We start from the raw sequence: 24,042 nt of genomic DNA, 5'->3' as shown, positions 1-24,042 counted from the left end.
TGTTTTGGCCTCAACTACTTTCTGTGGTAGAGAATTCCACAGGCTCAATACTCTCTGGGTGAAGAAACTTTTCCTCAACTCAGTCCTAAATGGTCTACCCCGTATCCTCAGACTGCGGCCCCTGGTTCTGGACACCCCCACCATCCGGAACATCTGCCTCGTCATGTTAGAATTTTATAGGTTTTTATGAGATCCCCCATTTGAACTCCAGTAAACAATCCTAACTGACTCAATCCCTCCTCATATGTCAGTCCCGACATCCCAGGAATCAGTCTGGCAAACCTTCCTTGTACTCCCTCTATATCAAGGACATCTTTCCTCAGATAAGGAGATGAAAACTGCACACAATATTCCAGGTAGGGTCTCACCAAGGCTCTGTATAATTGCAGCAACACATCCCTGTTCCTGCACTCAAATCCTCTCGCAATGAAGGCCAACATACCATTTCCCTTCTTTGCCACCTGCTGCTCCTGCATGCTTACCTTCAGTGACTGGTGTAGAAGGACACCCAGATCCTGTTGCACATTCCCCTCTCCCAATCTATAGCTATTCAGATAATAATCTGCTTTCCTGTTTCTGCTACCAAAGTGGATAAGCTCACATTTATCCACATTATACTACATCTACCATTCATTTGCCCACTCATTCAACTTGTCCAAATCAGACTGAAGGATCTCTGCATCCTCCTCACAGCTCACCCTCCCACCCAACGTTGTGTCATATGTCGATCAATCAATGTGTCCCCGTGGTCTTGTACGCGTTATTATAGTCATGATACCCTTCGAATCAGGAAATCTGCCATCCTTACCCGGTCTGGCCTACAAGTGACCCCAGACCCACAGCAATGTGGTTGACTCTTAATTGCTGTCTGGAGTGACAGAGCCATTTCAGTTCAAGGGCAATTTGATATGGGCAACAAATGCTGGCCTGGCCAATGATGCCCTTGCCCCATGGAAGAATTAAAATAACAATTATCTCGGACTTTGTGCTCAGGTCTGTGGAGTGAACGCACAATCTTCTGACTCAAGAAGAGGCAAGAGGAAGAGGGCAGCACGGTAGCATTGTGGATAGCACAATTGCTTCACAGCTCCAGGGTCCCAGGTTCGATTCCGGCTTGGGTCACTGTCTGTGCGGAGTCTGCACATCCTCCCCGTGTGCGTGGGTTTCCTCCCGGGTGCTCCGGTTTCCTCCCACCGTCCAAAGATGTGCAGGTTAGGTGGATTGGCCATGCTAAATTGCCCTTAGTGTTCAAAATTGCCCTTAGTGTTGGGTGGGGTTACTGGATTATGGGGATAGGGTGGAGGTGTTGACCTTGGGTAGGGTGCTCTTTCCAAGAGCCGGAGCAGACTCGATGGGCCGAATGGCCTCCTTCTGCACTGTAAATTCTATGATAATCTATGAAAGACTGTTACCCATTGAACCGCCATTTACCCGCACACCATTATAACCCAAGCACAACAACCTCTGGCAAAGCTAGTTAGGCATATTTGATGTTGATGGATTGGTTTTAATAATTGACTGGTATTGATGAACATTCTCCCTGCAGATTTCCATAAACATTGATCTGAACTGACAATGTCCCCTGTTGAAACAAGATCTATTTCTTTTTTGTGTTTTCAGGATGGCCAGAACCAAAAGCTGAGAACAAATATCTGGTACCAACAGGTATGTTTCATATGAGCCTATCAGACCCATAACATGTGTAATGCAATGACCTAAATATTCTTGTATTCTTGTGGAGCTCCCAGTGCCTGAAACGTAAAGCTCCTGGAGCACGACTCGAGGGTTCGGGGTGGGAATAACAGGCGCTGGCATCAATTAAAGACTTGCTGCCCACCCCAAAGCACTTAGTGTTTCTCGTTTTTTAAAACAAAGACCCTCGTGAAGAATTGGAATCTAGAGGCCGAGCAAACTGATAGGAGTGATTCTGTTCGAAGGAGAGGGCTGCGCACAAGAGAGAAGTTTTAACTGTAAACTTGTGTGCCCCCTCCGCCCCCCCCCTTTGCTGTAGGATGCAATGTTAATGAGCAATTGGGTATCTTCAGCACGCAGCCGCCACCCAAGTTGCAATTACATGCGTCTGTCTCACTTCAATATAGTTTGTGGCTTCAGCGGGGTCTCCTACAACAGCTGGACTGCAGAAGGCAGCTCACTGCCAACCCTCACACGGACATTTAGGGATGGGCTTTATGTGCCAGCCTAGCCAGCAATGCCCACAGCCCATGAGAAAATATTAATAAATAAACAGTCGTAAAGTGGCCCATCCACTATCATGGACATACTGACTGTATCGAGCATAGAATATTCTTCTTACCTGCCAATAATACCAGACCGCCAAGCCACAGCATTATGGACCCCATGTATCTTTCTGAGTTTTCCTTTATATTGTATCATTTTTTTCTCAGCCTCTCTCCTTCCCTATTTCCATGCCAAACGCAGCATTACTTGGCAGTGCCTTACAAATAGTTGGATAGATTTGCATTTTACAGCACAGTTCAGGATGTCTCTAACCATTTTCCGGGTAAGAGTGAAATGCAGTCGCTGTTGTAAAGTAGGAAATACACCAGCTGATTTGTGCACAGCAAGCTCCCATAACAGCAATGTGATAATGACCAGATAATCTGTTTTTGTGATATTGGTTGAGGATTAATATTGGCCGGGACATCTGGGAGAACTGCTCTGCACTTCCTCCAAATAGTGTCAGGTCTGAAAGGGCAGACAGGATCTCAATTTTCCATCTCATCCACTATACCTACAATGGGGCAGCGCTCCCTCAACACTGCAGTGTAGTGTCGGACAAAATTTTGCTCTGAAGTCTCTGAAGTCTCTGAAGTACAAAGCACACAGACGTTGCGGCAGAGGTCACTGCAGAGCTATCAAGGTCATGAACTCCGACTCAGGGGTCAATCGCTGGCTTGGTACCATAAGATCAAACAATGCAACACAACCCAGGAGTTAAATTTGAAACCTTTGCGATCTGGATTGACAAGCCGGGGCCACTGATATGCCCAGTGTCATAATATGCACCCATGGACATCATGAGGTAAAAACAGGCAGGGACAGACACCCAGGTTAGCCAATCAACACACTGGAAAGAACACAACCAATCACCAGACAGAACACCAGAAGGGGGCTTCCAACTATAAAACACACGAGGCATCAGCACTCCGCCTCTTTCCAATGGTGACAACTGTAGTGACAGTCAGGGTGTATATATCAGTCAGCACCTTCTACACGTGGATCAGAGCTAGCCTGGTCTAGTAAGTTAGAGTTAGTACACTTAGAGTAGTAGAGTGTCAACCCACAGCCAGCTGTGTGCAATTGTTACAGAAATTCAATAAATCGTATTGAACCAACGCCTACGTTTGGTGTCTGCTTTGCAGATCATCTGCATCCTGTTGCAGTCCGTGTTACCCCAGAGTAAATAGCACGACATGATACCAGGAGTCTACTTCATCAAAGTAATTTACCTTAAATAATTCAGTGACGACCAGCAAGTGCCTTCCAGCGGCATGGAGACGATCCAGGCCCTTCCACAGCTCCGGATCTCCGGAAATCTCGGCGCCAACTGGCGGGTCTTCAAGCAGGAATTCAGTCTCTACATTGAGGCCTCGGGCCTCGAGGAAGCGTCCGATGCCAGAAAAATCGCGCCGCTCCTGCCGACTGCGGGGGACCAGGCCATCCAAATCTTCAATTCACTCACTTTTGCCGACGGCGAGGACAAGACCAAGTTGCAGACCGTGTTAGCCAAATTCGACAATCTCTATGAAGTCGAAGCGAACGAGAGCTCTGGCTGCTATGTCTTCCAGCAATGCCTTCAGGGTAAGGATGAGCCTTTCCAATCCTTTCTAACTCATCTCCGCATATTAGCGCAGTCCTGCAACTACGGTGACACCGCTGATTCCCTCATCAGGGATCAGATCGTGTTTGGGGTCCACTCCGACGCCCTGCGGGAGCAGCTCCAAAAAATAAAAAACATGACCCTGCCAATTGCCATGGAGACGTGTAAAGTGCATGAACAGATGAAAAGTCGCTACTCCCGCCTTAAATCGGCAGAACAGGACCAATTTGCCTCCCACGAGGCAGAGAGTATACAGGCCATCGCCCGAATGCGGCGCCTTAGCATCGATGAAGGCAGCCATTTCCGAGGGTCCCACGCATGCGCATCACGGACGGGAGGACGAAGCGGCCGAAGACCGCACTGCGCATGTGCGACGACGCACGGAGCGTTACGACGTCAACATCATGACGTGCCCGAACTGCGGCACCACCCACTTATAGCGGCAATGCCCTCCAAGAGGCAGGCGATGTTTAAATTGTGGGAAGCCTGGCTATTATGCAGCCTTGAGCAGGTCTGCACCTCTGATCGTGGGCCAGCGATCCCAGTTCCAACGCAAACAAGTTCGAAGCGCGCAGCAAGAGCTGCTGGATTCGGAACCTGCTAACACCACGGATCCAGAGGACGACTGCCTGGAGTCCCCATATCGTGTGGGCATCATTACCACGTATGAAAAGGCCTCCTCACATTCAGCAACACGCCTACCCATCCTCAACGTGGATTCTGCGGACGAATGGCGTGCTGTCGTACAAGTCAACCAATGCAGCATCCGGTTCAAGCTGGACACTCGTGCTTCAGCCAATCTCATATCTCAAGCAGATCTCGCTCACATCCAAAGGCAGCCAGAAATTCTTCCGTCGGCCTGCCAGCTGCTTGAATATAATGGCAATGCAATTACTGCGTTAGGGTCTTATCACCTGCATGTCTCCAACAAGGCCATCAAAGCCACACTACGATTCGAAATCGTCAAGCCTGACAAGGCTTCCCTGCTTGGTGCCCATGCATGCAAGCTACTCAATCTCGTCCAGCGCGTACATGCCATGTCCTCTGCCAATATGAATCTTCAGGCTGACATTGACGAAATCCTGTCACAATACCCGGATGTGTTCAGTTGGATGGGCACGCTGCCGTACCGCTACAAAATCTTACTCAGGCCTGATGCCACGCCTGTGATCCATGCACCACACCGGGAGCCGACTCCTCTGAAGGAACGTTTAAAGGCACAGCTACAGGAGCTCCAAGACCAGGGCATCATCTCCAAAGTGACGGAACCGACTGACTGGGTCAGCTCGATGGTCTGTGTGAAGAAGCCCTCTGGAGAACTACGCATATGTATAGATCCCAAGGATCTTAACCGAAACATAATGCGGGAACACGACCCGATCCCGAAGTGGGAGGAGCTAACCAGTGAGATAGCACATGCCAAATTCTTCATGAAGCATCGTGTGGCTTCTGGCAGATACAACTGGACGAGTCCAGCAGGAAGCTCTGCACGTTTAATACACCTTTCGGGAGGTACTGTTAAACCGCATGCCGTTTTGTATTGTTTCAGCCTCTGAAATCTTTCACAGGATCATGGAACAGATGCTGGAGGCATTGAGGGTGTGCGGGTTATGTTGATGACGTCATTATATGGTCCAGGACCCCAGAGGAACACATATCTCGTCTCCAACAAGTCTTTAGATGCATACATGCCAACGGCCTTAAGTTGAACAAGGCCAAATGCTCCTTTGGCATGCCATCAATCAAGGTTTTGGGTGATCAAACCATCCTAGCAGGGCATGCAATTGGACTCGGACAAAGTCAAGGCCATCAACACCATGAAGACCCCGGAAGACAAAAAGGCGGTACTCCGCTTCCTGGGTATGGTTAACTTCTTGGGAACGTTCATTCCCAACCTCGCATCACACACCACGGCTCTCAGGCATCTGGTGAAGAAGTCCACTGCCTTCCAGTGGCTACCCACACAGCAAGCATAGTGGCTCGAGTTAAAGGCAAAACTCACCACTGCTCCGGTACTAGCGTTTTTTGACCCAGAGCGGGAGACAAAAATCTCCACGGATGCCAGCCAGGACGGCATTGGTGCGGTGCTCCTCCAGAAGGATGACTCCTCGTCCTGGGCTCCAGTGGCCTATGCGTCCAGGGCCATGACTCCCACTGAGCAGAGGTATGCTCAGGTAGAGAAAGAGTGCCTGGGCCTCCTCACCGATATTGTAAAGTTCCATGATTACGTCTTCGGATTACTAACCTTCACAGTAGAGACTGACCACAGACCCCTAGTCCATATCATTCACAAGGACTTGAATGACATGATGCCCAGGCTTCAGCGCATTCTCCTTCAACTCCGCAGGTATTATTTCGAATTGGTTTACACACCGGGCAAGGAGCTAATCATTGCAGATACCCTGTCTCGCGCCATCGCCTCGCCCTGTGAACAGGTCGACTTCATCCGCCAAATTGAGGCACAGGTGCAACGGTGTGCCAGCAACCTTCCGGCCTCAGACGAACGAGTCGTCAACATTCGAGAAGAGACTGCCAAGGACCCTCTTCTGCAGCGGGTCACACATCACCTTGCAAATGGTTGGCAGAAAGGGCAATGCCCCCAGTTCTTTAATGTCAAGGATGACCTAACAGTTGTCGAGGGGATCCTCCTCAAGCTGGATCGTATCGTTATTCCTCGCAGCCTCCAGAGCTTAGTGCTCAAACAGATCCACGAGGGACACCTCGGTATCGAGAAATGCAGGCGCAGGGCTCGGCAGGCTGTCTATTGGCCTGACATCAATGAGGACATATCCAACATGGTCCTCAATTGTGCGAGTTGCCAGCGTTTCCAGCCTGCTCAGCCCAAAGAAACACTCCAGCAACACGAGATCGTGACCTCTTCGTGGTCTATGGTGGGAAACAACCTTTTTCACGCCAATGGGCGTGACTACATGCTTATAATTGACTACTTCTCAAGTTACCCCGACGTGGTGAAACTGTCCGACCTCACATCAAGGCGTGTCATCAAGGCCTGCAAGGAGACATTTGCCAGGCATGGTATTCCGCTCACAGTCATGAGCGACAACGGTCCCTGCTTCTACAGCTAAGAGTGGTCCAACTTCGCGAATCTATACCAGTTCAAGCACATTACCTCGAGCCCGCATTACCCGCAATCTAGCGGGAAGGTCGAAAAGGGGGTCCATATCGTGAAGCAACTGCTCTGCAAGGCTGCGGACTCCGCTTCTGACTTTAACCTTGCGGTCCTGGCGTACAGGGCAACCCCTCTGTCCACCGGTATGTCTCCGGCACAGCTCCTTATGAATCGTGACCCGCGGACGACTGTTCCGGCCATTCATTTACCTGACCTGGATCACCTCCCAGTGCTGCAAGAGGTGCAGCAACTCAGAAACCGGTAAAAGCTGACATATGATGCTCATGCTACTGATCTGCCCGTGCTCTCTCTGGAAGATGCTGTTCGCACCAAGTTGCCTGGTGGAGGCTGGTCAGCTCCAGCTGTTGTTGTTCTGCTCCCAGGTCGTTCGTGGTTCGCATGGCTGATGGATCCATTGTCAGGCTCAACAGAAGGGCACTACGCAAACTTGCCTGCCCACCACCAGACTTCACGTTCCCACCTGTCGTCATGCCTTTTCCGGACACCTTGCTCCACGAGGCCACCAATCTGGCAGCAATCCCGCCTGTCAAGGCGCCTTCATCCCCACCTCCACCTCTCAGGCGGTCGACAAGGATCCAACGCCAGCCCCAGAGATTGGACTTATAAATATTTCCTTTGTACATATTGTTCTGTATCTGCGCGCTAGACACCTTACATGTACACAGGCATTCACACGCCATTTGTTGTAAATAGTTATATCTGTAAATATGTTGTATATGCTCTAAGCAACCGACAATTTTTTAAAAAAGGGGTGGATGTCATAATATGCACCCATGCACGTCATGAGGTAAAAACAGGCAGTGACAGACACCCAGGTTAGCCAATCAACATACAGGAAAGAACACAACCAATCACCAGACAGAACACCAGAGGGGGGCTTCCAACTATAAAACACATGAGACATCAGCACTCCGCCTCTTTCCACTGGCTACAACTATAGTGACAGTCAGGGTGTATATATCAGTCAGCACCTTCTACACGTGGATCACAGCTAGCCTGGTCTAGTAAGTTGGAGTTAGTACACTTAGAGTAGCAGAGTGTCGACCCACAGCCAGCTGTGTGCATTGTTACAGAAGTTCAATAAATCGTATTGAACCAACGTCTACGTTTGGTGTATGCTTTACCATTCATCTGCATCCTGTTGCAGTCCGTGTTACCCCAGGGTGAATAACACGACACCCAGCACCAGCACCAACACCAGCCACAGGTCGTACTCTTCCACAGCCTATTGTAAAGAATATCACAAGTATATCCGTGCATCTTCACATGGCCTTCCTGTACTCTTGTGGCAGATATGGACGGACGAGTTCCTCATGTGGAACCCCACAAGCTTTGACGGCATCAATGAAATTTCGCTGCCTATTGAAACTATTTGGATCCCTGATGTACTAATTCAAGAGTTGTGAGTAACAATTGTTTTGTGAACAGTATTCCCTATTTTTTTTATTATTGAACAGATTTTTCATTTCATCAAGATAATCAAGAAGAAAGATGTGCAGTTTTTCTTTAAGTTTTAAAAATGAATTTAGAGTACCCAATTTCTTTCCAATTAAGAGGCAATTTAATGCGGCCAATCTACCTACCCTGCACATCTTTTAGGGTTGTGGGGGTGAGACTCATGAAGTCACGAGGGAGGATGTGCAAACTCCTCACGGAAAGATGTGCAGTTATGTAGCACCTTTCACAACCTCAGAACATACCAAGACACTTTTACGATGTTGTCAATGTTGCAATTTCAGAACCTCAGCATCCAAATGATCCATAGGGGTTCCACAAATAGCAATGTGATTAAGACCATGAGTTCCTCAAGGTAGCATCCTTGGCCCAACCGTCTTCAGCTACTTCATCAATGACATTCCCTCCATCATAAGGCCAGAAGTTGGGATGTTCCCTGATGATTGGACAACATCAGCACCATTTGCGATGTTTCATACTCAAATTTCTGGAGGGGGCCTTGAACCCCCTAACCTTCTGATTCACAAATATGACCTCTACCCACTGAGCCATAGCCCATAGCTGACACTGTAGGACTGCATGTCTGCTTCAGAATGGACAACCACTAATAAAGAGAGTGGCAGTGCTGTCAAAGCAACGTTTCCCATTCCCCCATTTACTCTGTCCGCTATTAACATTTTGAAGGACAAATTATAAACTTCATGAGGGTAAAAGTTTGGAACAGTTTTATTCTCAGTGAGAGCACAACCATGCCTGTGGGTTTTAAGGGTCTATGTTAGGTCCCTTGTTTAGTTTCACCCATGAATACTGCCTTGACTGGATGGTTTGTCAGGCTTTGCATCTGCCTGATTTTCTCTATGGGCAGCATGGTAGCACAGTGGTTAACACTGTTGCTTCACAGCGTCAGGGTCCCAGGTTCGATTCCCGGCTTGGGTCACTGTCTGTGTGGAGTCTGCACGTTCTCCCTGTGTCTGCGTGGGCTTCCTGAGGCTGCTCCGGTTTCCTCCCACAAGTCCTGAAAGACGTGCTGTTAGGTGAACTCGCCATTCTGAATGCTCCCTCAGTGTACCCAAACAGGCGCCGGAGTGTGGTGACTAGGGGCTTTTCACAGTAACTTCACTGCAGTGTTAATGTAAGCCTACTTGTGACACTAATAAAGATTATTATTATAATTATTATGTCATTCAGAGTTTGTGAGCCCAACCCAGATATACATAACTGAACCATGTTATTTTCCTCATGCAGCATTGACGTAGGCAGATCACCGTACCTGCCCTATGTATACGTGAATTCCTCAGGCACCGTTAAAAACTACAAGCCAATCCAGGTTGTCTCTGCTTGCAGCCTGGAGATATATGCCTTTCCGTTTGACAAGCAGAACTGCACCTTCACATTCTGTAGCTGGCTGCATACAGGTGAGCAGAGGAAAGTCAGTAACAACTTGCATTCATATAGCGTCCGTAACACACTGAAACATCAACAGGAGTGTTGTCAGGCAAGATTAAATGCCAAGTGACATTGCTACGACACTCTGGTCCAGTGTGTAGTCAATTCCAGCCCCACTTGCCCCAGAGTCACATCACGGTTGAAATGAACATTTATTTTAAAATACTCAAGGTCTGCGGCTGCCCAATAATCAGTCACCAGGTTTGTAAATTTAAACACAGTTAACTTTTTATGATTAACAGTAACTATAATTAAGTAGGCAATAAATACAACTGGTTAACTACTATATAATCTCTTAACCTTTCCCTCTTTAACTTGCCCCACACTCTACACACACACACACATGGACAAACAAACACAGAGGGGAAAGAGGGAGTAAAGTAATGATGAAAGTAAGAGGATACAGGCTTTGTTTCAGCTAGACATCTTCCAGTTAGTTTCTTCTTCATCTAGACTTTCGGATGGATGTTATCTTTTATTTCAGCTTCTGATGGTTTTCACTGTACTTACAGAAATAACGAGCAGCCAGCATTCGAGTGAGAGAGAGAGAGACAGCCTTTTCAGCGTCCAGAAGCTTTTGCCTTCAGACATTAGGCAGTAGAGCAGAGAGAGAGAGCTGCTTCCGCCTTAAGGGACCAATGGCTTCTCCTGGGTTCTCTCCGAAAACCCTACCCGACAGGAACTAATTGCTGTCGGTTGCCGGGCAGAATACTGTCCCTGCCCAATCCAATGACCACCAGCCAACCAATCAAAACCAATCCCTCCAATCTCTCGGATGCCAAAAAATTCTGGGTTCTTCTACGCGCAATACAAGACTTTATAACACAGTGCACTATTCTGACACTTTGAGTTCCTTACTTCCTCTGCTCGACTTAAAAGTTTGTCCCCATTAACGATCCAAGTACCAAAAACTATAAAGACAAAATTATAGAATAGAAACTTAGAATCACAGAATCCCTACAGTGCGGAAGGAGGCCATTTGGCCCATCGAGTCTGCACCACCCTTGGAACGAGCACCCTACTTAAGCCCACGTTTGCGCCCTATCCCCATAACCCAGTAACCCCACCTAATCTTTTGGACACCAACTGGCAAGTGGCAAGAAGGAAACCCACGCTGACATGGGGAGAAAGTGCAAACTCCACACAGACAGTCACCCAAGGCGAGAATTGAACCGGGTCCCTGGAGCTGTGAGGCAGCAGAGCTAACCACAATGCCACTGTGCCACCATGCATAATGAGGAGAGTGACATGATCGTGGCACTGGCTAAAAGAATGAAGGAAGCAGATTCAATCGTAAGTTTCAAAAGGGAATTGGATAAATGTTTGAAAGGAAAGGTGGGCTGGGCTATGGGGAAAGAGCAGGGGAGGGGGCGGGGAAAGCTGGCACAGGCTTTATATGGGGTGAAATTAGGGGGAAAAATCAAAACTATCTGGTCAGTGAGGAAATAAGCAATGGGGCCTTTCTTGACATCAACGAAGGAGCTCTTTTCATCAGAGCTAGGATTTACAGGAAATGAAGCCATTCGGCCCAATTGATCTGTGCTGGCGCTTATGGTCCATCTGAACCTCATCTTTGTTGTGTGCATCTCAGCAAACTGGTTACTGGAGGGCTTAAATTTAAGACCATTCAGAAGGGTTCGGAGAATTTTCTTCCTGCAGTCCGGTCAGGGTCAAAATACAGAGTGGCCTATCAGAAACAATGGTGGAAATAAAGCCACAATAGTTTTTTTGAAATGCAAATGGATCAATAGATGAAAAGGAGGAAAGCATTACAGTGTGTAGAGCAAGTGTGGGGAAAGAGGGCCGGAGAATGCAGATAGCGTTGTCCGAGGCTCAATACCAGTTGACACGGTGGTACTATTACTGGACTAGTACCACTGACGCTAAAGTTTGAAGGACATGGATCGAAACCTCACCATGCCCCCTGGAGGAATTTAAGTTCAATTAAATGAACCTGGAAAATGAAACTCTCATGGATTGTCTCGAAAATCTATGTTCACTCCCATTTAGGGAAGGACATTTGCCTTGTGTGCCTCTCCAGATCCACAGCAATGTGGTTGACTCTTAACTACCCTCCGAAATGGCTTAGCGAGACGCTCGGTTCAAGGGCAATCTAGGGATGGGTAATAAATGCAGGCCTTGCCAGCAGACACCCACAACCCATAAAAGAATAAATAAAAGAGAACATGCCGTTCTCGGTGGTTCCTCTCTGTGGTTCTTCCTCCTTTAAATATTTCTCGGTCTTGCTAAATCAAGGTCAGGATAAAATGATTTGGCGCCGGGTGGGGGGAATTTTTTGAAGTCCTGTCAGGGCTATTAAAGCCTCTTTTATCAACAATTAGAGAGGCACAGTAAAAGCAAGCACCAGCTAGATAAACCTTCTGGGGATAACAATTCAGACAAGGGCTGTGGCTTTGCGGTGGGATATCTATTCCCTGTCCTTTCTCAACGGGCCTTCACTTCATAATGTAATTACTATCCCTCAGATATTCACATCCACATTAAAAATTATCCCATTAAATATCTTTTCTGTGATCAATTTTCCATTTGCTTTTCGATGAGAGAGGCCTCCATTATCTTGTCTTTCTCGTTTACAATCCACAGCACTTACACTGATCACAGATCTAAAAACAAAACCTTATTCTTGTCAGCGCTTTGTGTGTTAAGGAAAAGGACAACATTTTAATGGCAAATAGAGGATGAAGAGCCTGCCTGGATTTGTACAAGAGAACCCTGCTCCTGTACTTAGAAAGGGATGTTATATAGACAACTCTTTGTTCAAAGGTTTAATGATGATGAAAATCTTCAGACACAGGCTCTTGGAACCTTGACTCTGATTATTTTGTACCCTCAATAAATAATGTAGGATTATATTGGATATGCAACAGGCATGGCCATAGCTGAGGAAATTAAATATCATCACAGAATCGTATAATGGTTATAACACAAAAGGAGGCCATTCAGCCCATCATGTCAATACATGCCCTCTGAAGGTACAATGCACCTAGTGTCACTTCCCTACCTTTTTCCCATAGTCCTGCACATTTTTCCCTTTCCACTAATGATCCAATCCCCTTTTGAAGGCCTCGATTCACTCTCCCTCCATGGCATCCTCAGGCAGTTCATTTCAGATCCTAACCACTCACTGCACGATGAAGTTATTCTTCATGCCACTATTGCTTCTTATGCCAATTATTTTAAGTTGACCTCTCTGATTCCCTATCCTTCCACCAACAGGAACAGTTTCTCCTGATCTACTCTGTTCAGACCCCTCATGATTGGGAATACCTCTATCAAATCTCCTTTCAACCTTCTCTTCTTCAAGAAGAACAATCCCAACGTATCCAATTTTTCTACATAACTAATGTTCCTCATCCCTAGAACCATTCTCATGATTCTTTTCTGCACCCCCTCTAAAGCCTTCACATCCTTCCTAAAGGGTGGTGCCCAGTACGAGACATAATACTCCAATTGAGGCCAAACTAGTGCTTTTTTAAAGATTTGACATGACCTCTTTACTTTTGCACGCTCTGCCCATATTAATCAAACCTAGGGTACCAAATGCCACACTCTCAACCTGTTCTGCCACCTTAAATAATGTATGCACATATACACTCAGATCTCTCTACTCCTGCATCCCCTTTAGAACTGGACCCTATTGCCCCTTCCCACCAGCAGGATATTCCACCCCGACCACTGGTTCCCCAGCGGCAGGACGGGCAGGCCACACAAAACATTGTGAACATCGGAAGATGCCACCTGCGAACATTGGCGAGCCGCACCCGCCATGGGAAAACACGCCGGAGGGGGGCAGAAACTCTGACCTGTTATTTCACATGCGTTCTTCCTACCAAAATGAATCTCTTCACTCTTCTCTACATTAAGTTACATCTGAAACTTGTCTGTCCATTCCACCAACCCAAAGTTCTATCCTTCTTAAGATTCACAATGCTTCTAAATCTCGGTACATCAGCAAATTTTGAAATTGTGCTCTGCATACCAAGGTCTAAGTCAGTGATATATATCAGGGAAAGCAGGCGCCCGAACACGGTCCCATGGGGAACTACACTATAAACCTTCCTCCAGTCTGAAAAACAAACATTCATCACGACTCTTTGTTTCCTGTCACGTCACAGCCAATTCTGTACGCAGTTTCCTACTGTCCCTTTTATTTTATGAGCTAAATTTTGCTCAAAAGTCTGTTGTGCGGCACAAATGCCTTTTGGGAGTCCATGTGCACTACGTAACCCTCATCGATCCTTTCTGTTACCTCATCAGAAGTTAATTAAATATAATTTGCCCATCAGAATTCTAAAGGAGTAGAGAGATCTGAGTGTTTATGTGCATACATCATTTAAGGTGGCAGCCCAGGTTGAGAGTGTGGCATTTGCACCCTAGGCTTGATCAATATGGGCAGAGAGTGCAAAAGTAAAGAGGTCATGACAAAACTTTAAAAAAACACTAGTTTGGCCTCAATTGGAGCATTACGTCTCGTACTGGGCACCACCCTTTAGGACTTGCCTTAATTAACCTGCATTTTCCCAAGTGTCCATTAATTTTGACCTAATCATCTTTTCTCAAGGCTTCCCCACCACCAAGGTTAAACTGGCCTGTAGTTGCTCGCTTATCTTTGCACCGTTTTTGAGCAAGAGTGTAACATTTGCCTTTCTCCAGTCCCCTGGCCCCACTCCGAGTCTTAGGAAGACTGGAAAATTATAGCCAGGGCCTCCACTATTTCCATTCTCACTCCCTTCATTATCCTTGGATGCTTCTTATCGGGTTCTGGTGTATTATTAACTTTAAGACAGATAGCCTTTCCAATATGTCTTCCTTATTAATTTAAACCCCCCAAGAGTCTGAATTAACTTCTCTTATGCCATGACCAGGCAAACATCTTCCTTTGTAAAGACAGATGCAAAGTATCCATTTAAATACCTCAGCTTCTATATTCCACCTGCTTCTCAATTGTATTATTTGTTTTGTTATGCTCTTGACGTTGCATAAGCTGCTTCCTTGATGTGCACTCTGACAAAGGAAGGTTCAGACTTGGAGATAGCTTCAACATGTTTATTGAACTATTAACAACTCTCCTACTTGGATTCGATTCTTCTGTTAATCCTGCTATAGCTACTCAGACTGACTAACCAGTCTGCTACAATCCACGTGGTGAGAGTGATGTGTTTTAAATCAACCCTTTGTACTCACTGAGTGTCTCCACTGGAAAGAGGAAGATCATGTGTGCTGTGTCCTTTTATATGGGTTGGTGTAATGCCCCCCTGTGGTAGTGTCACCTCTGTGTGTATCGTGAATGCCCATTGGTCGTGTCCTATCTTCCTGTCCTATTGGGTGACTGTCTGTGTGTCATGACTCTGGTGCTCCCTCTAGTGTCTAGCTAGGTGTAGTGTATGTACATTAACCCTTTGTGTACTTACAGTGATGTATATCACCACATTATTTACCTGTTATCTGTCATTTAAGCACATTTTTTCTGCTTCAGTTTAATCTCCATGTCTTTCAGCACCCTAGGACCTGATTTTCCTGATAATCTTTGACTCCAATTTATATGGGCCAGATCCATTCTTACCCCATTGAAGTTGGCTTTTACCCAATTGACTTTTCTTATTATTTGATTAACTAAAACGGAAATAAAAAGCTAGTATCAGTAATGGTGACCATGAAACTACCGGATTCTCATAAAGAAACCCATCTGGTTCACTAGTCTCCTAAAGGGAAGGAAATCTGTCTTTGTTACCTGGTCTGGCCTACATGTGACTCCAGACCCACAGCAATGTGGTTGACTCTTCACTGCCCTCTCAAATGGCCTAGCTAATCACTCAGCTGCCTGAAGAAACAGCTCAAGGGCAGTTAAGGATGGGCAATAAATGCTGGTTTTGCAAATGATGCCCCCATCCTGTGAATGAATAAGAGATACACAGGCAGCACCAGCCTCAGTCAAGGGCGTATGGTAGCACAGTGGTTAGCACTGTTGCTTCACAGCGCCAGGGTCCCAAGTTCAATTCCAGGCTTGGAATTCTCCCTTGCACGTTCTCCGTGTCTGCGTGGGTTTCCTCCGGGTGCTCGAAAGTCTCGAAAGACTTGCTGTTAGGTGAATTGGACATTCTGAATTCTCCCTCTGTGTACCCGAACAGGTGCGGGAATGAGGCGACCAGGGGCTTTTCACAGTAACTTCATTGCAGTGTTAATGTGAGCCTACTTGTGACAATAAAGATTATTATTATAGGGATGAGGAGGGAAGGGGATGGGGGTGAGGTTAATGCATGGTCGTGAAAGCTGTGACCCTCCTTGTGAGGCCTCTAAAAGCAGCATCCCTGCTTCTCTTGGCTCCACGTGTGAAAGGTTTAAGTTCAACTGACGAGCCTCTTCAGTAGCCACCTCACCCCCTTCTCTCTCTTCATTTTGCAGTGAATGATATCAATCTCAAGCTTTGGAGAAGCTTCGAAGAGATTGAGAATAATACCAGGGCGTTCTTAGGCGATGGTGAATGGGAACTCCTTTCTGTTCCTTCCAAATATGAAAAGATGTTCGATGAAGGGAGGGAATATGCGCAAATTCAGTTCAACGTAAGTAGATATGAGAGGTCATGTCCAAGCCATGCGCATAACGATCAGCAAGATTTCGCAAACCTTTTTTAAATTAATACATTCAATGCAGCTCATTTCAAAACCACCTAGTCATACAGGGGCTCTAAGGTTCCCTGGCGTGGGGGTGGCTTGATTTTGCAGATGCACTCAGAATTGAAACTAGATACAGTCCCCCAGGATTACACCTCACTCCCACCTTCAAAACTGCAGTTTGAAGGTTGGGGGGGGGGGGACCATGGACAATTTACGAAGCAGCCACGACATCCTCCCCGCACACACATTGGCCTCTTTATTGGGACATATCTTGGGGCGGGGAAATGGTTTTCCAAAGCTGCCTCAAGGATTTCCTTCCTTTAACCTCTTGGAGTCTCAGCAGGCTCCCTTGGCTAGGGTCTCATTTCAGGTCATTTAAAATCCTACAAAACCTTTACCAGTCGGATAATTGATGCCGGAGGGGTGATCCAGGGTGGCTCCACATTGAGGGTGGGGTGGTAGAGGCTAGATTTAAAACGTAAATGATTCTTTGATCCATTGGGCGTTGGGAGTACCCCTGAACATATTGCAATGAGAGATTGGTTCAGGTCAAGGAGGTCACTGCTGAGGCGTCCTGGGACCTGACTGGGACTGGCTCTGCAAATCTCTCATCATCTCTCCTCCCCTTCTTCAAGGGGAGTGGCAAAAATAATGAACAGTCAACTCAAACTTTGCATTGCAGGTTGTAATAAGACGAAGGCCACTGCTTTACGTGGTCCGTCTGCTGCTGCCCAGCATATTTCTAATGCTTGTAGATGTGACCAGCTACTTCCTGCCCCCGAACAGCAGTGGACGAATAACTTTCAAATGCAGCATCCTACTGGGGTACACTGTGTTTCGGATGAACCTAAGTGATGACATTCCTGCTACTGCGATGAAAACACCTCTCATTGGTAATACCCTCTTTCCTTTTCCATGCCCTGAGCCATTTGTTAAAATAAACAGTGAGACAGAAATGAGCAACTATCTGCATTCAAATATCTCGTACTGGCAGAGTTTGGGCCCTTGGTGTGTTATTCCTTGGCCTTCCATCTTGCAGACTTTGGCTCAAATTCAGCCCAGATGTTGAAATAAAATGAGGATAGAAAATTTTGGATAGGGAATAGGCAAGGAAATGGGTAAGTCAGTAAAATCTTTGAAGTAAAGCGTTTTAACAGTAATTTTATTTTGTTAACTGATGCCAGCTTGGTTTCCCGGGCCTCAGGAAATCTGTCAGGTGAAATAAGGCCCGAAAATCTAGATCCTTAGGACAGTTGCATTTACAGCGCTGCTTGTGGTCCAAGAGAAACAGAAGCGCTTCCCCTACCCCATTCCCCACCTCCCACCTCCCATCTAACAACCTTACATATAACCCACCTTTCTGTTTCCCCCTCTGCCCTGGCCACACTCCACCTGCCTGACCACCATCTCTCTCCCCTTGTGAACTATCCCTAGACTCCTCCCTCAAGATGGCAATCTCTCCTTGGCTCCTCCCCGTCCTCTCTGCTACTGCTTCTGTTAATCAGGCTCATTAAAGCAGAGGCTTCTGTCAATCAGGTTAATTGTCAGAAGAGAAAAGCTGGGGAAATAATTTTAAAGTTAAAACTTGAAGTTGTGTATCTGATGGGAAACAAGGAGTAAAATGCCCAAGTAAGCCTTTTCGTACTCAGGGTGGCATGGCGGTGCAGTGGTTAGCACTGCTGCCTCATGGCGCCGAGGACCCAGGTTCGATCCCAGCCCTGGGTCACAGTCCGTGTGGAGTTTGTACAACCTCCCCGTGTTTGCGTGGGTTTCACCCCCACAACCCAAAGATGTGCAGGGTAGGTGGATTTGTCACGCTAAATTGGCCCTTAACTGGGGAAAAAAAAGAATTAGGTACTCTAAATTTATTTTTTTTAAAAGCCTTTGGGTACTCACTGAAACTAAACATCTACCATTGATCTGCCCTTCCTCAGGGGTGTTCTTTGCTGTCTGTATGGCCCTACTTGTGATCAGTTTGGCGGAATCGATCCTAATTGCAAAGCTCCTGAACATGAATGAGGAATCCAAGGCCAAGACTGTTTTCTCCGAGTGCTGCCTCTCTGAGGATCCTACTTCAGATCGGAGCACCATCGACAGCCCCTGCACTTCACTGAGGACTCAAGAAGGAATCTGTGATGACAGGGGTGAGACCCCATTTACTGCTGCAAAAACTCTTCACTCCCAGTCCCCACGTTAGCTCCCAATAGCTGGCCTTTTATTGTTTTTGTCCCTTTTCATCTTTCTCTGGGTTCCACGGGTGCAGCTGCTTTCTATTACCACCCTCATGTGGTTATTCTCACCGGGAGGTGCCAGCAGGCTTTTCAATCTGTGAGAACAATCATAGTCAGACTCCATCTGGTCCCCACCTGGTTTGCAGGTCACAAATACTTTGAAAAGGGGATCACTGGATAGGATTCGGGAACTGGAATCCTGCCTGGTCTCTAACTCACTCCAATCCCAGCAGGATGGTGGCTGTGGAGTGTGTGACATTATACAAATGGGCAGCATGTGAAGAGTTAATGTTATGTTAAAACTAGCCACTAGAGGGAGCTAAGGGACAGTACTAAATTGCACTGACTTTTGGATTTCTGGGAGAGTGGGCTGGAGAGGGTAAATTAGAGTTAGAGCAGACTGGATTAGTGATAATCTTTATTGTCACAAGTAGGCTTACATTAACACTGCAATGAAGTTACTGTGAAACGCCCCAAGTCGCCACATTCCGGCACCTGTTCGGGTACACAGAGGGAGAATTCAGAATGTCCAATTCATCTAACAGTACATCTTTGGGGACTTGTGGGAGGAAACTGGAGCGCCTGGAGGAAACCCACGCAGACACGGGGAGAACGTGCAGAGTCCGCACAGACCGAAGCCGGGAATTGAACGTGGGACCCTGGAGCTGTGAAACAACAGTGCTAACTGATGTGCTACCGTGCCACCACTAAAATGCGTTGCAAAGCTAGTAAGATAGAGTATAATTGTAGTTAGAATATAGAGATAGTGTTAGTGAGTGTAGTTCAATAATATATTTGTTTCCCATTGGAATAAGTGTTGATCTCTAAATCAAGTAGTGTAAATAAAATTAGTTTAGTTCATGAAAAGAACTTCAAGTGTCTTTGTGATCACTACGCTTTCCATCCTGAAGTTAACCTCACATTGATCACCACAGAGTGGAGGAGGGGAGAGGTTGGTTGGAGGGAGAGCTTGGACCAATTGTAGAACTCCCTCTATTGCTTCTTTTAAGAATTGCTAACTCACCAGAGACCAGGGCCCTCGCAATATTCCTAACACAACTGGAAAATCTCAAAAAGAAGTATATCCTGGAGAGCAAGAGAAAGGATTAAAGCAAGCCAGGCCAAGACTCCTTCTCACAGGCGGGATCGGCGGCTGTTAACACGTAACACCACGCTACCCAAGGCATCTGGAAGCTATGGAAAGAGTTGAATAGCTCAAAGAACATGATAGATCTTGCACAGCTGGGTTCTTGGGAATATCATGCAAGGAAAGGCAAATTTGTCTTTCCTGCCTTCGCATTCTCACTGTGGAGAATGGCATAATTTAACAGGAAGTCCTGGTGAGGGGTGAACTCAACAGGATATCCTGTTGACAACAGCAGGACCAGAAGATCCCGCTCCCGCCCAATGTCGGGCCGTCTCCGCATGCCCAAACGGACCTTCCCGTTCTGTGCGCTTCTCGCGCAACTGCGCAAGTGCAGTCCCTTTAGAAAGATGGCCGCCGATCAAAATTGTTCTCTGCTCCGGGATCTCGGCTTCGAGGTGAGTACTGGCGCTTCTCTTACCTTTTCTTGCTGGTTGGAATGTGTTTTCCTCACAGTATTTGCCGAATTTGTCCAGGACTGCCTGGAAATCGCTCCTGTTTTGCCCTTTGGAGAACTTGAATTTTTAAAAGATTTCTTCTGCTCCGGCACCGGCGGTGGTGAGCAGAAGCTCTGTCTTTTCAGCATCGGCCACTTCTTCTAGTTCGGCTGCTACCAGGAAGATTTCAAACATTTCCCGGAATGCCCGCCAGTTTTTGCGGAGATCGCCGTGGCACTGGAGCCGCCGCGGAACCCAGATCTAGAACATCTTGCCTGGATATTGTTGCTGGTTGTCACTGTATGCTGAGGTATGGCCATATGGATTGAAACAGTTCACTCTGGTACCATGATTTGTTATGTTCTAGGTGTAACATAAGCGGATTCCTTGTGGTGCACTTGAAAAAGGAAGGTTCAGACATGGAGATAACTTCAACACGTTTATTAAACTATTTACACTTCTATTACTCGGGTTCGACGCTACTGCTAATCCTACTATAGCTACCCAGACTGACTAACCAGTTGCTGCAATCCACGTGGTGGGAGTGATATTGAATCAACCCTGTGTCTGTTCTCACTGACTGTCTCCACTGGAAAGAGGCAGATCATGTGTGTGGTGTCCTTTATATATGGATTGGTGTAATGCCCTCCTGTGGTTGTGTCACCTCGGTGTGTATCGTGAATGTCCATTGGTTGTGTCCTATCTAACTGATCTATTGGTTGAGTGTGTGTGTGATGTCTCTTGTGCTCCCTCTAGTGTCTAGCTAGCCTACAGGCATTTACATTGATGCACATCATCACAGCACCTACAAACACCAATGTGATAAATGATCTGTTAAACTGTTTTTGTGAATATTAGTTGAGAGATTAATATTGGCCAGGTCGCCGGGGGAGTATTACCTTTTCCCTTTCCAAGGTAGCACAGTAGGACCTTTTTTTATGTTCAGCTGAGAGGACAGATAGGGTATTGATTTCATGTTTTATCTAAAAGTTAACCCCTCTGACATTGCAGCACCTCTTCCTTATTGCACTAAGTGTAGCCAAGTGTTCGAGTCTCTGGAGTGGGATTTGAACCCACAATCTTCTGATTCAGAGGCAAGAGTGCTACTAATGGAACCACAGCTGACATTTTGTTCCTCAGCCACTCATATTGATCAGGCGGAGCCCATGGCAAATTGGTTTCTACATCGTCCGGAAAATTAGCTTTGATCTCTTCCACACGCTCTGGCCTGCTTATCCCGCGAATTTTCAAAACCGTCAACACAATTTCACGACAGTAAGAATTTTTAACAGCAATGCACCCAAAATTGAAATGCTTAAAATGATGAAAGGATTCATTGCTGGAGGTCAATCATAAATTTGAAAAACAAAGATTGATGAGATTTCTGTCAGGCAGGTCTAAGAGATGCGGAGCCAAGACAGGTAAATGGAGTAAGTATTATACAGATCAGGCAGGGACTAATCTTATGGTGGATGAGGCTCAAGGAGGTGAATGGTCTCCTCTTGTTACTGCTGTGACATTATACAAATGTACAGCATGCGAAGAGTTAATGTTATGTTGAAACTAGCCACAAGAGGGAGCTAAGGGACAGTACTATAAATTTCACTGACTCTTGGATTTCTGGGAGAGTGAGCTGGAAAGGGTAAATTAGAGTTAGAGGAGACTGGAGGCACTGTAGAGCTAGTAAGATAAGATATAATTGTAGTTAGAATATAGAGATAGTGTTAATGAGTGTAGTTTAATAATATTTGTTTACCATAGGACTAAGTGTCGAACTCTGGTTTAGCAAAGTGGGCTAAACAGCTGGCTTGTAATGCAGAACAAGGCAGCAGCATGGGTTCAATTCCCGTACAGGCCTCCCTGAACAGGCACCGGAATGTGGCGACTAGGGGCTTTTCACAGTAACTTCATTGAAGCCTACTTGTGACAATAAGTGATTATTATATTAATTATTATTAAATAAAATTAGTTTAGTTCTTTGTGATCACTACGCTTTCCATCCTGAAGTCAACCTCACATTGATTGCCGCATCTCCAACGCTCAACACTTACTGAAGTGCTCTTGTGTCCCCTCTTAACACAGTTTCTGACGGTGAGACTGGAACTCCGCTACAACCGCAAGAGGACGTCCTGGACACAGAGGCCCAAAGTGTGCAGACCAAGGAGTTAACCATGAAAGAGGTGCTGAGGGAGATTTCTTCAATCAAGCTCTGCTTGAGCCAGCTGGAGAATGAGACCGATCCCAAGAATGACTGGCTGGCATTTTGTTACAGATTTGATACGTTTCTTTTCCGTTTGTATTTGGTGATACTTGGAGTTTACACTATTACAATGGCCGCTCTCTGGCTGATATGGAGTAGCTCATAGTCCTGAAATAGCAAAGCCCAAAGAGACTGCAGACTGAAGCAGCAAAAACAGTCAGTCATCACAATATTACACCACTCAGACATTTCTTGCCCCTTTTGCTGAAAGCTGGGCTGCCTGGGGAGGAAACCAACCTTCAATGTAAGATAAGCAGTGCCGACGGGATGACATAACAAAGAACAAAGAACAAAGAAAAGTACAGCACAGGAACAGGCCCTTCGGCCCTCCAAGCCTGTGCCGACCATGCTGCCCGTTTAAACTAAAATCTTCTACACTTGCTGGGTCCGTTTCCCTCTATTCCCATCCTATTCATGTATTTGTCAAGATGCCCCTTAAACGTCACTATCGACATGTCAAGCCTGAGCAGTTCCCTTGTGGGTGGAGTAAGGTGCCGTGAGACGTTGGTTTGCTCCTTGGTCAGTTCCTCCCTTCATTTTATTGGCGGTCGACCAGTCAGGGACTAATGGGCTGGCTGGCCTGCATCCCTGATGTACCATTCTTTGTCACTGCATCATCATCTGCGAGGGGTAGTAAATCCATCAGCTACCCCGTGCCGATTCATGCCGCTTCTCAAACCCGCCACACAAGGCTCTTCACCAAAAGCTGCTCTGAAATCAGCGGCTGAATTTCCATCCTGTGACCCTCAACAGCTAAATAGTTCAGCAAGAAGCAAGTGTTTCATTCTGCAGTCTCTGATCTGAACACTTAACTCTGAAAAATCAATAACAGATCCTCAAATACCTTAAAAACCTGAAGGCACAACAGATTACCCATCAGGATGCATGTTGTGAGAAATAGTGTTACGAGAGTATAACCACTCAGCATGAAGTGTGTGTAAATAAGGATAGTTTCAAAGTGATTCTTAAATCCGACCAAAATGATTTCAAGGTCATTTGCAATTTTTTTCTGCTTGAATATACCCAATTCCAGACTAAAGTCAATATGAAACTGCTGCAAATGCGCAGCAGATCTGATACCACGCTACAGGAGAGGACAGTTCAATGTATCAGCCTGAGATCTTTTCTGTCAGGTTTCCACTGAATGATCTCAATGCGGAGAGTTCTATCTTAATCGCAACCGCCACCTGGTGGACACGAATCGACTGTCCTATTTGCAACCCTCCCTGCTTTGATTTCCATTTACGTTAGTCAGAAGGTGGTTGGTCGTGGGGGGGGGGGGGGGGGGGGGATAATCAGGGGTGGGGGTGTAGTCAGGGGTGGGGGTGCAGTCAGGGGTTGAGGGATTGTCAGGGAACTGGGAGGGTAGTTGGTCGTGGGAGGTGGATAGTCAGGGGTTGGGGTGTAGTCAGGGATCAGGATAGTCAGGGGTTGAGGGATTA

The 24,042-nt window shown here is 46.5% G+C and overlaps 1 protein-coding gene across 1 annotated transcript in view; it reads left to right on the top strand.

The window, feature by feature from the left end:
• LOC140398731 (5-hydroxytryptamine receptor 3B-like) overlaps nucleotides 1-22,866 on the top strand; it is a 33,446-nt gene extending 10,580 nt beyond the window's left edge. Inside the window, exons 3-9 of the mRNA XM_072487746.1 lie at nucleotides 1,621-1,665; nucleotides 8,285-8,394; nucleotides 9,693-9,862; nucleotides 16,317-16,474; nucleotides 17,211-17,421; nucleotides 18,463-18,672; nucleotides 22,423-22,866. Of these exons, the coding sequence (XP_072343847.1) occupies nucleotides 1,621-1,665; nucleotides 8,285-8,394; nucleotides 9,693-9,862; nucleotides 16,317-16,474; nucleotides 17,211-17,421; nucleotides 18,463-18,672; nucleotides 22,423-22,706 (1,188 nt within the window). The 3' untranslated portion in view covers nucleotides 22,707-22,866. The remainder of the gene's footprint in view (nucleotides 1-1,620; nucleotides 1,666-8,284; nucleotides 8,395-9,692; nucleotides 9,863-16,316; nucleotides 16,475-17,210; nucleotides 17,422-18,462; nucleotides 18,673-22,422) is intronic.
• The last annotated feature ends 1,176 nt before the right edge of the window (nucleotides 22,867-24,042 follow it).

This window comes from Scyliorhinus torazame, chromosome 21 (assembly GCF_047496885.1).
Source record: "Scyliorhinus torazame isolate Kashiwa2021f chromosome 21, sScyTor2.1, whole genome shotgun sequence".
Lineage (NCBI taxonomy): Eukaryota > Metazoa > Chordata > Chondrichthyes > Carcharhiniformes > Scyliorhinidae > Scyliorhinus > Scyliorhinus torazame.
Note: the sequence above shows the minus strand (reverse complement) of the source record. Positions and strands in the feature narration are given on the sequence as shown.